This window comes from Tyto alba, unplaced genomic scaffold (assembly GCF_018691265.1).
Source record: "Tyto alba isolate M040663 unplaced genomic scaffold, T.alba_DEE_v4.0 Super-Scaffold_8, whole genome shotgun sequence".
NCBI classification, from domain to species: Eukaryota; Metazoa; Chordata; class Aves; order Strigiformes; family Tytonidae; genus Tyto; species Tyto alba.
The window spans coordinates 4,934,028-4,949,110 of NW_024881329.1; the positions used below are offsets into that span (position 1 = coordinate 4,934,028).

Below are 15,083 nucleotides of genomic sequence, written 5' to 3' on the forward strand. Positions count from 1 at the left end.
AAAGGCTGAAATAGTTCAAAGTGTGATCTGGCTTTCTTGTTTTCAACAGCAGTGTGAGGATTATGGAGCACACTTTCTAATAATAAGCCTTTAAAACTATGCTTAGACCTACTACTGCTACAATTGCCCACAGCACTGAGTCTCTAAGCAACGTGATTTACATCAGGTTTCTTTATTCATCTGGATCACTGTGGTTTGGCCCCTCTTCAGACTCTCAAATGATACCCACCCAATTCTCCAGTCCCATTCAATATTTGTTACTTGTGAATACCTTTCCAGATCATACCTTTCAGGGTTTTTTTACCTTTATACTCCCCTACAGTGACATCCAGCATCTATCTACCCAGGGGTTCGACAAGGGCTGTTCCCAGGAGGGTTGCTGGCTGCTTCCCACCTTGGGGGGACAGCGCTGAGGGCTCCACCTGCTTGATGCAGCCAAAACAACATATACTTCCCCAACCCAGCTATCTCTGTTTAAAGATGAAAACACATCAGAGGACAAAAGGGAAGGGATGAGGATTGTTAAAATACGGCTTCTGGGCAAAAATATGTCTAAAACAGGGAGTTTTGTCTCCCTTCCACACACAGGACTGTGCTAGGCCAAGTAAAAATCAAGTGTGGAAGGGATCTTGTAGGGACGAGAGCCCATATTCATCTGCTCAAAAAGACACCAATATCATCTATAACTGCCCCCCAAAAGAGACCTACTCTCAACCAATTAATGGCTTTATATTTCCTATGCCCTGTTCACCTCAAGGTGGTGTGAAGCCCTATATACAGTTTAGCCCTAACTTTAGGGGAAAAATAGGGTCCCTTTGAGAAAGGAGCATTATGTAAATGCCAGAATGACTGAACATCTCCAGGCACGTCTGCACACTTGTGGCCCCTGCAGTCATGGTGCCTGCTGGGCAGAAAGGTTGTTATGGCAAGAGCTATCTCCCCCAAGCTCACAATAAAAATAGCTTAACCAATAGTAGGAAAAAAAAAAAAAAAGGACAAAAGTCACTAACAAGTCAGTCTCAAAAAGGACATTACTAAGATGGGACCAGTGATGACTGAACAAGAAGAGAATTAAACCTCACATATCCATGAAGCAAATGCACCTTTTATTAATACTGCTCTCCAACCACAGGCTCCCAGCCCACACGGCTTTATGCAGAAAAAACAGCTCTTAATCAGAGCAGTATCGAGAATAATTTTTAAGCAGGATGCTCCTGTTTGCCTAGCAGAGTAAGCAGTGAAAGCTTCCCTCCAAGGTGACTTCCAACCAGAGTGAGCATTGCTCACCAGCTGGAACAGGACTGGCAGACAAATGCATCTTCCCTGCCACAGCCCAGCACCATGCAAGCCTAGACTCTGGCATCGGCGGCACCCAAGAGCTTTATCCCAGCTGAGGACCTCGCACAATACGTTAAAAGGTATTTTGGCCGCAGACTCATTTATTTGTGGGCATGTGTCCCCCCCAGCACATCTGAATTGTGCAGCACCAGAGACAACAGCTTGGCTAGCTCTGCACAATGCCTTGGTCTCTCCCTGCCCTTGGGGCGGACATGCTAAACCCCCCAGGCCATGATGCACACCTGGCAGCCAGCGCCAACAAGCACCCCTAGCCACGCTCTCTCCCTTGCCTCCTCTCCATGGTCTCTGCCTCCTTGCGTGGTTTCTTCCAGCTATCAGTTGTACAGCAGACCTGGAGCTCAGGGTTTCTCGTTCTTCTTACAAGAATGTCCTGAAGAAGGAAAGAGGGGGAGATGCAGGAGACCAGGTTGTGTGTAAGTAATCAGGGCCATCTGCTGCAGTTATGTACAAATCGCTTTGAAAATGGGAAGCAAAATCATGTCACTCTCGGCTGTGCTCTTCTAGTGTCCTCCCCATGGAGGCTGATGCTGCAGTGTACTGGGATAGGATGTACATTGTAGACAAAACAATTCCTCTGGCTAATTTGATTAAGTCTCAGGTGCTGCCCCCCCAGAGAGCATCCCCATCACGCGACACAGCAGTGACAGCCGTGCTGGCTCCAAACACCTGGTCTATCTGTGCAGCAAAAGGCAGCACGGTACAGAGGTAAGGTCTGGGCCCCAAGGGTAGCACCTAGCTGTGGCCAGACCGATTGCCTATTGTCCCCTTCAGCAAGCGACGCGCCGGAGGGAGCCCGCTGGCTGTACAGCCACCCTGCTCCTCACCCCTCGCGCAGCTCCGGCCGGCAGCAGTGCGAGGGCAGCACCACGCTCCTGTTTCATCCTGCCCTTCATGGACGGCGGCACAGCCGATGCAGGAGCAGCACGGTGCGCTCCTTCAGAGGAACAGCGAGGTGAAAACCCACTGAAGGCGATGTGCAAAGAACTGCTCCGTAACAGACTGGAAGCCCTTTTTTTACGAGCTCTTTGGAGGATCAGAAGTCCTCCCCTCCCACCTCTACAGCCACAGTAAAGAGCTGCAGCTCCTGGTCTCATCATCCCTCCAGCCCTCTGCAGCTTCACACCTGCATTACGTGCCTTTAGTGAAGCAAAGAGTCAAGATGTCAGGGATGAAGCCAGAGCAGAAATGTGCTTTGTTACATGTCAAAAGGGCAAGTGAAGAAAGCAGGTTTTTTTTTAATTTTCCTTCCCAAGTCACCTTCCTAAAGTGTAATTTCTGGTGTAAGTAAAAGCCTTCTGGTCTGAACTATGTACACACTTCCCAACACATACTCGTTCTCTAGTTATGTGACTCCTCTTCAAAGCTTGGTTGAAATATACTCCGCAAGGCCACTCTGATTCACTGGCCTTAAGAGCCAAGTACTGCCTCCAGTGAATTATGAAACAAACTCTGACAGTTTTTAAGCCATCCCAGTATTGTCCCAGCATAAGATTTTACTTCCAAGGTATGCATACACAATTGACCATAACCAAAAGCATTACTTAAGGATGAATTTAGCTTAAAAAAAAAAAAAAGAGAGTTTGGCACTACAGTGGTATAATTTACAAGCTACTTCCCTCTGTCTCTGAAGATAAAAGTCACCCTCAGGCTGCTGATGAACTTACCAGGTACATGTTAATAACTGGGGGAAAATTCATCTGAAGTACCAGACAATACAAGCTGTCATGCAGAACTGCCAAAGCAATTTAAAAGTTTTGAACCCTGGCTTTGTGCATTAAGAACGGGGAAAGGACAGGATTTCTACCTGCAAAAGAGAATGCAGTGGACTGGCCATTAACCAAAATGTTTCAAAACAGGATGATAATAGATCCACAGGGAACCAGTATACCAGCAGTAAGTGTTCAGTGCTGCAGTGAAGCACCAGGCAACTTTCCCACCAACAGCCAGCTATTCTTACAGCACACATTAGTCTGCAGGTGTATTCAGACAAATCCCTTGCTTTCTAGAAAGACGAAAATGCAAAGCAGCATGTCCAACAGCACAGCTCCTCTGCTGTTCTGGCTGAAAGCATTTTGTCTTCTCTCAGCATTGAAACACCCCCCCTTCACCTGCAGGCCAGGACCTGGCATGAGCTGTGCCTACCTCAGTTACCGGCTTTGCTCCATCAACCCAGCTGTGCTGCTGCACACCCCATCTACTAACAGGACAGTCGCTACCTGAGTGCCGGTTATGCTAATTAAGGATCGTGACTCTCCCACGAGACGGGCAGGTGACACCATCCCCGTCTCACGTCGTTAGATGGTTGCAAATGCCAGAGCGGCTTGTCAGGGGCGAGGAGGTCTCGGCGGGAGGTCGCCTAGCCTCTGGAAAGGTCTGCCCGACGCGGCGGCCGGCACGAGCCTGAGCCCCAGCCGTCACCTGGACCGGCTGTGGGTGCTGAGGCGGAGGCGCCTGTGAGGGCAGGGCGGCCGCGGGGGCAGGAGGATGCTCCCGGCCGCTGCCGCGGATGCTCCCGCTGCCGCTGAGTGGATGCGCTCTACGGAAAGCAGATGGGTGAGTTTTGGGGTTTTCTTATATATTTTTTTTTAAAAAAAAAAAAAAAAAAGAAAAGAAAACATAAACGACGAGAGGAAGAAGAGAGGGAGAGCCATGGGCCGGCACCGCGCGCCGGCCACGGGGGGAGGTGGGGGGGGGGGGAGGAGGCGGCTCCGCCAACGGCCGCTGCCTCGCACCCCCGGCGCGCGCGGGGCGGGGCGGAGCGCCCACCGCCCTCACGGGACAGCGCCTGGGAGGCGCCGGGCGGGGGGGGGTTGGGGTGTCCCTGCCGGGCGGCTGTGAGACAAGGGGTCGCGGGTCCCGCTCCCCCCGCCCTCGGCGCGGCTCGCACTCACCACGGTGACGGGGGACACCATGGCGGCGGCGGCGGGGCGCGTCCTGCTGCCGCTGCTGTTACTGCTGTAACTGCTGCTGCTGCTGCTGCTGCTGCTGCCACTACCGCTGCTGCTGCTGCTGCTGTTGTTGTTGTTGTTGTTGTTACTGTCACTGCTGCCGCCCTGCCTGCCCGTCTGCCTGCCGGGGCGCTTTTTCAGACAGCGGTGACGTCACCAAAGAGGGGGCCCCCGCGGCGAATGCGCTGCGGGGAACGGGCGGGGGGCGGCCCCGGCCCCGCCCCCGGGGCGGGCAGCGCGAGCCGGCGCACGGTTCCCTCAGCGCCCGGCGGCTGCGATGGCGGCGCCGTCCCCCCCCTCCCGGCGAGGCGCCTGTCCGGCAGCGCCGGGTCCCGCGGGGTCCCGGGGACAGGCGGCAGGGTTGCGCCGGTCCTTGCGAGCCCCGGTCACAGCCCGTTGCCGGGCCTGGGGGGAGGCGGCGGGGCTCCCTCCCGAAAACGCGCTCCCCGTGCCGGAGCGGCGCTAGCGAGGGCTCGCTGCTCCGGCCGCTCGCTCTCGGCCGAGAAAAGCGTCGGCCCGTTGAGCGAAGCGGCTTTCCCCGCGTGCCGAGGGGCGGCAGCAGCCGGGTCTTGCCGCCCGCCCCTCGGTGTCGGGACCGCGGCGGCAGCGCCCGGAGGCCGGCCCGGCCCGCCGCCTTCGCCCCGGCACTGCCCGCAGCTGCCGGGGCCAGGCCCGGGGCGGGGGGGCAGCGCTCCGGCCCCCCGGCCCCTGCCCTTGGCCTCCCTCGCCTTCCTGCGCCTGCCCGCCTGCCGGTCTCCTCCCCTTTCCTTTCACAGCCTCATTTCTTGCACAGACCCCTGCGTCCTTCCACCCCTTCTGATCACCTTGACTCCACACCGCCCCGCACTTCCCCCTTTTTCCCTTTCCAAGGGCTTCTCTCAGTTCACGGCTGCCCCCTTCACGCCGCCATATTCAGACCCGCAGGTGCCCGGCAGACGCGTGTTCTCCAGCCCTGTGCCTGCTCCCAGCAGCTGGTGGTGGCCGCTGTGCCCCCCCAGGAGCGGGTCCTCCCCAGCTCATTCCCCTTCCCCATCCTCCTGCCGAGGTCATCCACGGGCTGCACAAATGTTAGTGTTGGCACAAAGACAGGGTGAGGAACGTGTGATGGGGGATAAGCGAGAGTGGAACACAGCAGCTCAGAGTTACTGAAGTGACCCTGGGACTACCTTCAACCTGGTTTTACTTGAGGATTAATACTTAAGGATGCAGGAAACCACTTTATGTGTAATATGATCTTGCTCAAAAGTTGCACTTCATAACAAAACAAACAGGTACTTAAATAGTAGATGATTAAGTAATCTGCTATTTACAGCCTGAGCAAAAGTCATGTTCAGTATCACATCAAGGGAACATTTTATTCTATAAAGTAAAAAAAAATATATCTGTGCAATTCTCTTGCAGTCTTTGTGCAATAGATTGGTATCATGTTTCTGAGGACAAAATATAAACAAACAGCAGTCCCAAGACCCCACACAGGCAACACGATCTATATCAATAGAGATGTGTAAATAAGAGGGAGAGGGCCATGTTTGGCCCATCCCCATCCAATGGGACTGGGATGGATGCTACAACATTTGCGTCATTTACCAATCTGAGGGGGATTTCTACCCAAGAAAAGAAACTGCAAATCTGCACTAGCAGATCAGAGGGGCATTGCACTGAAATCTGTGGCAAGTAAACCTCAATCAGATCAAAGCAAACTGCTCTCTCTACAGCAAAGTCTCACATGGCCGCAGTCAGGGGATCGAGTGCTGTTCTTACCATTTCAATTAAAATAGTTCATAGAGCAATAATATTTTCATTAAACAAGAAGAGAAAGATAAGCTTTCTTTTTTGGGGGGACAGCTAGGTGAGCTAGCGAATGGGAATAAATTTCACAGCTTTTCACAATGAAGGTTCTTCCCTGCTGAAATCAAGGGAGATGGTCCCTACCAGAAGAAGCACAAGGGAGCAGAGATATTTAGATGTCCAAGGATGCAGTTGATTTGATACTATACAGGATTTTCAGAAGGACCAATGGACTCTTAGAACTTGCATTCCTAATTGCTTTTGAAAATCCTTCTGGGAGCTTGATTATGTCTTGGCATTTAAATACCTCAAAAAAAAAAAAAAAAGAAAAATCGTCTGTTCCCTGGTCCTTAGCCAAACGCTTCGTCTGCTTATCCTGGCCTTTATTTAAGTCACGAGCCAGGCAGCGCAAGGGGTAGGGGCACGTCTGCATTCCAGTATTGTCTCTGCTGCTCCAAAAGTGGGAGATGATAGCAGGGTGGATGCAGCTTTGCATTTGTTCTTTAATGCAGTATCTGGCTCCACTGGTTGCCAGCTGAAGCTTCACCTGGTCTCGCAAATGAGGTATTTCTCTGGGTTGTTGATGCAAACATTCAAAATATGTGAACGCTTTGGGGTGGGTTTTCATGCTATGTTATTAGCCTAAATAAAACCTATCACAAGTGAAGGGGAAACTGTTTGCATGTCCTGACTTTCCCATCTCAGATGGGCACTGGGGAGCTCAATCTCATTAGTTTTGCTTGGGAGGAGGTTGACCTTTTGTGATCTCCAGATGGTTCCTTCCACAGACCTTTTGAAAATAGATTCAGAAGCCCTAACGGCAAATATGGTATTTATATGTAATAAGGAGATAGCTTCTATGACAAAGATTTTACAACCTCAATATAAGGTGAAAATTTTTTGTTGTTGTTTATTTAATACTAGATTAATTTAATGTAACTCACAAGATTTTTGATGGGATGATCTCCATTTTTCCACTATCAAAACAAGTGCTACATCAACGATAAGTAATTCCTTGTAAGTAAGGAACACCTTGGAGTATAAATTAGGAATTTGAATAGTGCAGAAATGTTTTACATTTCACTTTACATTTTATCTAAATTACATTTTAGCTACATTTTATCTAAATAACAGAAATATTTTACATTTAATCTAAATCAGGGGCACCTTGGATTATAAATTGGGAATTTGGATTGAGCAGGAATATTTTACATTTTATCTAAATGCAAGCTCTGATAGAACAGGTCCTGGAACAAATCCATTCCCACTGTAGAAACACCAAGCAACAGATGAAGCAAACAAAGGGAATGGAGGATCAATGGCTTCATAACGCAGTCAAATTTGTCTTGGTCTGTGCATGCCATGCATTTGGTGGGGTTTTTTTGATGGTGGTATTGCAGTCTCCTGACTAGTGCAAGCAAGAGAGATTTCATGTGGCTCATCACAATATTTTGTTCTATATCAACTGCAGGGATTTAACAAAAAATAGAAAACAGTTCTAATTTGGGGTGTGTGTGGTATTTTTAACTCGCTATCAGTAGGCAAACAGAGCGCAGTAATTACGTGATCATAAATTTATGGGGGTTGGGTGTAGCAAAACAGAGCATTAAGTACTTCTGTGCATGTTTGTGCTTGAAAATGCTTCTGCTGGGCCATGTTTGTGGTGGGGGAAAAAGAAAGCAAGAGAAGTCCTATCTTCAACAAGGCTGCTACACAGCCAAACTTTTTCTGAAGGATCCCATGTTGTTCAATCTACTGTACATACCCTGTGGTTCTGTCTGTGTGCAGTAGCTCCGTGGCTCATGCAGGAATATTATTTCTTTTTAAAACTAACCACTGTGCATTTCAATAATAGCTTGAATCTTTCTCTTCTCTTTATTTTTTTCCACTGGTTTATTCTCCTGTTGGAGAAATGCCAGTCCATGGACTTCACCAGTCCCTCCTAGCTGGGTCCTTCCCTGAAGCCCAGTGCATCAGGAAGACTCACAACTCTACCTTGTGAAAGACAGTTCAAACATGTCCAACAAAGACACTCTCTTTCAACAAGTGATTGCCTTCACAGTGCAAGGGTCTGTGGATATTTGCATGAAAAAGAACATATGGGTATTTATAGGAAAATGTTGCGACAACCATAAAGCTCTATGTTTTCCAACAGTTTATTATTCCAGGAGGTTGTCCTTCCACCAGCAATGGCTGGAAGAGCAGCAAAACATTTCTTACATTCAAGTGCCTGCGGAGCGAGGGGGGCCCATCTGCTCTACACTGGAACCAGCTCTGCCAGTTGACCATGGAGGCACATGCTTCGTTTTGCACTTTCAGATTTACTATTAAGACAAAAGTGCCTGGGAATTAAACTACTGAGGAACCAGAAACACGAGTGTTGTTAAGTGCTGGAAAAGTCTTATTTGAGACTCATCTGTGTGAGATGCTCCTTGCTGGCTGCTCCGAGCACTGTGCGCCCAGGTCCCAGGACAGCAGCGTTCATGTCAGCCGCTGTGGGCTTCCTATTTTGCCATATCCAACTCTATTTAGGCCTGTTTGTGGTTTGCGTACTGGTCGTTGCATTAGTTCCTGACACTTCTCATGTCAAGTAATCTGGTGTTTCCCCCTGTGCATAAGGACATACTGGGCTGTTTCCTTTCTGTACAGATTTATTTTCTGATGCCTAGAGAAATTCAGAAAGTGCCTTTGCTACCCTCATGATGGCAATTCCCATAATGATAATAAAGTATTAAATTTACACTGCAGAATTAACTTCTCAGTGAAATAAAGGGAGGACACTACAAATTCACGCCTCCTGAGGGCACTTTCTCAGGCTATTTACTGAGCCAGGAAGGCAACAAAACATCTATTTATAGGCTTTGTATTTGAAGGTTTTCTTCCCAGGCATAAAATCAATTTGCTCTTTGGGCTTAATAAATGCCATGTGTATGTCTATGCATACATGTATATGGAATAGTTAGTATTTCTAGAGACGAGTGCGTGTATAGCTAAGCAGGATCCAGAATGCAGGTCCATTATGGGACTTTGCTTGTTTGTAATTGGCTTATACCCTTATAGCCATGAAAACAAGCACATTAAAATCTTACTAAAAAGATTAATGTGGAAGGAAAAATATTCTCAGTTTTTTTAAATTCTTCATTCTACAGCATGGAAGTAAATCATAAAATCTAAAATGTTTACAGTTTATAGTATCACAGAATGGTTTGGGTTGGAAGAGACCTTTAAAGATCATCTAGACCAAACGCCCTGCCATGGACAGGGACACCTTCCACTACATCAGGTTGCTCAGGGCCCCATCCATCCTTACTTTGAGCATTTCTGATCATGGGGCATCCACCCTGACTCAGGTGCAGGACTTTGCACTTGGCCTTGTTCAACCTCATGAGGTTCACATGGCTCCACTTCTCAACCTTGTCCAGAGAAGAGGCAGCCCATCTCTCAGGTGTGTCAACCGCACCACTCAGCTTGGTGTCATCTGCAAATTTGCTGAGAATGCACTGGATCCCACCATCTATGTCACTGATAAAGATATGAAATACCACTGGTCCCAATACAGACCCTTGAGGGACACTGCTTGTTACTGATTTCCATGTGGACATTGAGCCATTGACTGTAGCTCCTTGGATGTGGCCATCCAGCCAATTCCTTATCGATCTACCAGTCCATTCATCAAACCCATATCTCTCCAATTTAGAGAGAGGGATGTTGTGTCAAAGGCCTTGCACAAGTCCAGAAGGATGACATCCATAGTTGTCTGCTGGTGTAGTCACTCCATCGTTGAAGGCCACTAGGTTGGTCAGGCAAGACTTGCTCTTGGTGAAGCCATGCTGGCTGTCTCAAATCACCTCCCTGTCCTCTGTGTGCCACAGCTTCCAGGAGGATCTGCTCCATGCTCATCCCAGGCACAGAGGCGAGGCTGGCAGGTATCTTCCACCAGCTCAGGTTGCTCAAAGCTGCAGCCAACCTGACCTTGAGCACTTCCAGGGAGGGGGCATCCACAGCTTCTCTGGGCAACCCACTCCAGTGTCTCACCACACAGTTCCCTGTGTGCCCCGGCCCCTCACCATCCCCAAGGCCCTGGGCTGGGCCCACACCCCACGCGTCAGTGTTTTCCCTGGATTGGGTAGACCAGATGCAGTTGCCAAAGTACCAAAAAAGAGTGGAGGAAAGCATTTTTACTGTTATTTTCTTGGCTAATTGTTGATGCCAGGAGATGGCATGGGTGAGCCCACAGGACGACCAGGCGTGGAGGCTGGGCCTCCAAGCTAACAGCAGGCATGGAGGCTGGGCTGGGTGCTCCTGCAACACCATTGCCGTGGCGTCATGGTGGGGAGCCATGCTGGAGGTGGATCCTCTTCCATCGGTTCTTCTTGATCCGTGGATTGACCCACCTCCGTGGGCTCCACGTGGTCAGGTTGTACCCTGCGGCTGACAGTACCCCCCGCCTGGCACTGTCTCCTCTCCCTCTGCGCTTCCTGCAGCCACACGCCTTCCCTCCCCACACACAAAGATGGGCAGCCACCAGCTTTGCTCTTGCACCTCACTTCCAGGCATCCTTGGAACCCGAGGGCCTCGAAGCTCAGCAAACTGTGGGCCAGCTGCTGGGGTCCCCATGTTTATCAGGCCAGAAACAAACAGCAGCGAGGTGGTTTGCGACATCAGGAGGTCACTGTCATGGGGAGGCCTGGGGTCAAATATGGCTGTTCTGGGAGTTGGGGGCCCGTGGCCTGAAAGATGGACTGGTGTGGGAGAGGGAGGATGGTCAGAGGGCTGAGGGCTCCTTTCCTGGGGCAGGATCAGCTAAACCTTCTGCTGCCCCTTGGGCACAGGGACTGCCCTCCACCCCTCCTGGTGTGCCTGGGCTCCAGCCCCTCCTCATCCCATGCCTGGGCTTCCCTGGGCGAGATGGCAGCAACAGCATTGCAGGAGCATCGGGGAGGATAGGCACTTGGTACAGCCTCTAGGGATGCACACAGGATTTAACATGAACAGTCTTACTGGAAAAGGAGCTGCTAAAACTACCGCCTAGTAGATGACAACAGGGCTACTGCACCTGCCCTCCAAAAGTGGCTGTGCCTGTATCTGTTAAAGACAAGACATATTGGAAAACAGAGCCAGAAAATATGCTTTCACTATAACAAACAAGGTGTTGCTCATGTCTTGCTTTGTTAAGATTTGGGTACTTCAGTAGCAGAGGACAGTGCCACTAAAGGATTCCTGAACAATTCAGGGATACTAACCTTTTTTTTACAAAGTTAGTTATAGGATAGGATCACAGAAAGCAGAATAAATTAATGGCATTGCCGTAGAATCCAGAGTCCCTCAAAGGGATTGAGTTATTTACCTGATGGTGGTGGTACATTTTCTTTAAACTTCCTTTTCTGCCCAACATACCTGTAGGAGCCCTTATTATTCTTCTCATCTCTTGCCAAATTAATCTGCAATTGAACCTTAGCTTTCCTGATTCCATCTCTATACATCCAGGCAGCATTCTTGTATTCCTGGGATATGTCCCTGATTCCACTGCCAGTGCATTGCCTTCTTACGCTTTAGTTTGACCAGGAGGTCCTTACTCTGCCATGCTGGTCTCTTTTCCTGTTTTCTTACACATGGGAATCAAGAGGTCTTGTGCTCTAAGAAAAATGTCCCTAAATAGCTGCCAGCTCTGTTCAGCGCCTTTTTCCCTGAGGGCAGTTTCCCAGGGGGTTCCATTCATTAATTCCTTAAACAAATGGAAGTTTGCCTTCCTAAAATTCAGGGTCCTGACTCTACTCTTCATTTGGCCTATATCCCTCAAGACTGTGAATTCCACCAGGGCATGATCACTGCAGCCCAGGCTGACACCAATCTTGTCATGTCTAATTATTTCATCTGTGTTGGTAAGCAACAGATCTAGTCCTCTGGTTAGGCTGTCTATCACCTGGATTAAGAAATTATCCTCAATGCACTCCAGTTGTCTCCTGGATTGCTTACAGCTTGCTGTGCCACTTTTTCCAGGGGAGTGCCCCAGCAGGATCACAGCATGTGAGCGCGATGTTTCCTGTAGTTAAAGTAAGAACACTGTCAACAGGCTACCCTTGCTCGGGTGGCCTGCAGTAAACACCAACCATGAGGTTTCCTTTGTTGGCTTGGCCCCTAATTTTCACTCATAAATTCTCAACCTGTTCATCCCTGTTTTTTAAAGACAGTTCTGTGCAGTCAATCCATTTCCTTACATGGAGGGCAACCTGCCTGCCCTTCTGTCCTTGCCTGCCCCTTCTGAACGGTTTATAGCTATCAACTGCAGGGCTCCAGTTGTGTGATCGGTCCCACCACCTTTCAGTGATAGCAGTTAGATCGTAGCTTTCTAGCTGCACAATGGCTTTCAACTCCTCCTGTTTGTTACCCAACAGTTTCGTATCTCTGTACTATCCTTTAAAGCTATTACATGTAACAAGTTAAAAGAAATCGAGAAAGGTTCAATAGAAGCTTTTAAATAAGCTAAAAAATCCAGAACAGCCTACCTCAAATAAAAGTTCTGGGTACAATTTTTGTTCCTCACTCAGATGCCCCATTTCCCAGGTTAAAAACCCACCAAAAAGAGCTCTGATTTATATAGTGATCACTTTGCTAGTTATTTAGCGATGTACTTCTCTACAACCAGGAGGTGGTAATAGCTGGAGTGTTACAACACTCATAAAAAGAGGTAAAGGCTTGGGAAACATCATCAGATGATTTGTGGGGTAAGAACATGATGCAGTTAAATGGTTTGATCACAAAACAGAATATGGGTAGGACAAATGCTTTAATATGTTTTCATTAAACCAATCTATCTGAGCATCTGACAAAAAAATTGTACTCATGGTGAGGGAGAAGCTTTAAGGAAGAAGAGGGAGAGGATCCCAGCCCAACCCAAAGCTAAGTGCTGGTGGCTGGTGGATAAGATCAACTTTTGATGGCATTTTAGCTTTTGGTGGGCTTATACCCATCATGAATGCATATTGTCAGATGGGATAAGGGCCAGCCAGAAGCTGGGAGGGAACAAGGAATTGGCCTGGAATTGGTGGTCATTAGAGATGTAGTAGCCTCTTGTTGTTCCCCTCAGGTTTCCAAAAGTGACCGGTGTCTTTCAATGAATGGTCTAATCACCTTAAGTAAACATTTTTCAGAGAGCGTTTTCAGAAGTTCTGCTCTGCTCCATGATATTTTCTAGTGGCCCACCATAAATTGCAGTATTCGAAGTCACTGATCACCTCAAAGTCTTGTCCGTGGGCAACAGGCATTTTCTGAATTACCCTAAAATCAGTCTGAGTCACTAACGAGTTCAGATAAAGTTTTTTACCACTATGTTTATTCTCAGAGGAAAACACTGCCAGCACCATCAGCAAGCAATACATTGATTTTAAATCAGCAAGATTGCCATTGATCTTAGCAGCTATTTATTGCACATGTTCCCAGCAGCCACTTTCTAATGGAATTTTAACAATTCAGTAGGGTCACTTGAAGGTCTTGAGGAAGCAAAGGAAAATTTCATCTCTTGCAGGAAACACCTCCCTAAGACAGTGCCTTCACAATCATGAGACGGAGTGGTACACTTCTCAAGTTTTGGCGATTCCTAATGATTAATTCTCAAGACATATATAGTTCTTACTTTATTCAGCTTGTCCTGGCAATATATACAGTTTCAACTCTGTTTTACTAAATCCCTGAGCTGCTGGTTGCTAGAGGCTGGGAATATGCAAAGCAAATATGTCTAGCCTTTTGGCCTCCCTTGGGGCTCTGCAGCAGTTAGCTGCTGTCAGCCTTAGGGTAGATAAACCCTTAGTCTGGTGCAGTGCATCTACCCTTACATTGGAAATACTGTTATAAGAACTGGTCTAAATACACCTCTCTGCTCTCTTTCATATAGAACATGGCCTTGTTCATTTGAGCTAAACTCTTGCACCAGAAGGACAATTTTTTGTTTGGGTATACCATTTTCAATGGTTTAACAGGAAACAACATGCAAAACGTTCTTCTCTGACAAAAACTACGTTTGTTACCAATCTCACTCTGTTCTCTTGTGTGTGATCTCAGCTCTGAAAGTGTTGCACATATATGAGGGCAAAAACAGGAGGAGTAGAAAAGGAATAATCATTGTAAAATATTTAAGAAAAATGTTAGTTTCGTAAAACTGAAAGGGATAGTGCTTGGTTTGGTGCTGGAGGAGGTGTACACTTCGAGTCAGGCTGGTGCCCTGCCTTCAGCACCAGAAGAGCCTTGGCTGGCTCCCTTCTGTGTTGAAATCGCTGCATGCACAGCAGTACCTGTTGGAGCCATCACACCCCTGTGCCCTTCGGGCAGGTGTCCTTGTCCCCTCTGGCTGCCTGGGCCTGCTGACAAGCAGTACGCACACCGAAAGGCACCACAAGCCAGAGAGACCCTCACTGATGCCCATGGCCTTGGGTGTTCCTGAGGAAATAAGTAAGTGCCAGAGCTGCTGAAAGCATTCCTGAGATTTGTACAAATAGCACAACCACACTTTTCTCTACTTCTTACACATGCATAATGCACATTACCTAAAAGCTACAAGTAACATAAGCACTTGACAGGTACCTGTAATTTTAGCCGAGACTTGACTTGTAAGAGTGCTGTGGTTGTATTTCTTTGCGTACTACAGACTGCAACATAATCCAGCAGATAACGAAGGATGAGGGCAAATGAGCACTTTGAATAAGTAAGTGGTGGCATCCGTCACTTGCAGACCTCCACCGCCTGGCATTGAGCCGAACCTGGTGGATGTTCTGAGCCGCTCTGGCACGCTTCTTATGTGTTACAGCAAGGACCAGAAGAATAACACGATTGTGTGACACTTCCTAGGTCCTTTTGGGAGGTCTGGATTATACACATGGGTGGAAGTACCCCGTATGACAGATAACAAGACGGAAGGTGGGAAGCAGCGCGTTCTAGTAAATAAGAATTAAATGGGACCTGGGTTTTCAGCCGAGCTCCCCTGCTGACTTGCCA

General features: G+C 48.4%; 2 protein-coding genes across 2 annotated transcripts in view; one reads left to right on the forward strand and one right to left on the reverse strand.

Moving 5' to 3' along the window:
- TMEM86A (transmembrane protein 86A) overlaps nt 1–4,456 on the reverse strand; it is a 29,520-nt gene extending 25,064 nt beyond the window's left edge. The window contains exon 1 of the mRNA XM_032984914.2: nt 4,251–4,456. Within this exon, the coding sequence (XP_032840805.1) occupies nt 4,251–4,271 (21 nt within the window). The 5' untranslated portion in view covers nt 4,272–4,456. The remainder of the gene's footprint in view (nt 1–4,250) is intronic.
- SPTY2D1 (SPT2 chromatin protein domain containing 1) overlaps nt 3,703–15,083 on the forward strand; it is a 55,388-nt gene continuing 44,007 nt past the window's right edge. The window contains exon 1 of the mRNA XM_042784714.1: nt 3,703–3,912. The gene's annotated coding sequence lies outside the window, so the exon portion shown is untranslated. The remainder of the gene's footprint in view (nt 3,913–15,083) is intronic.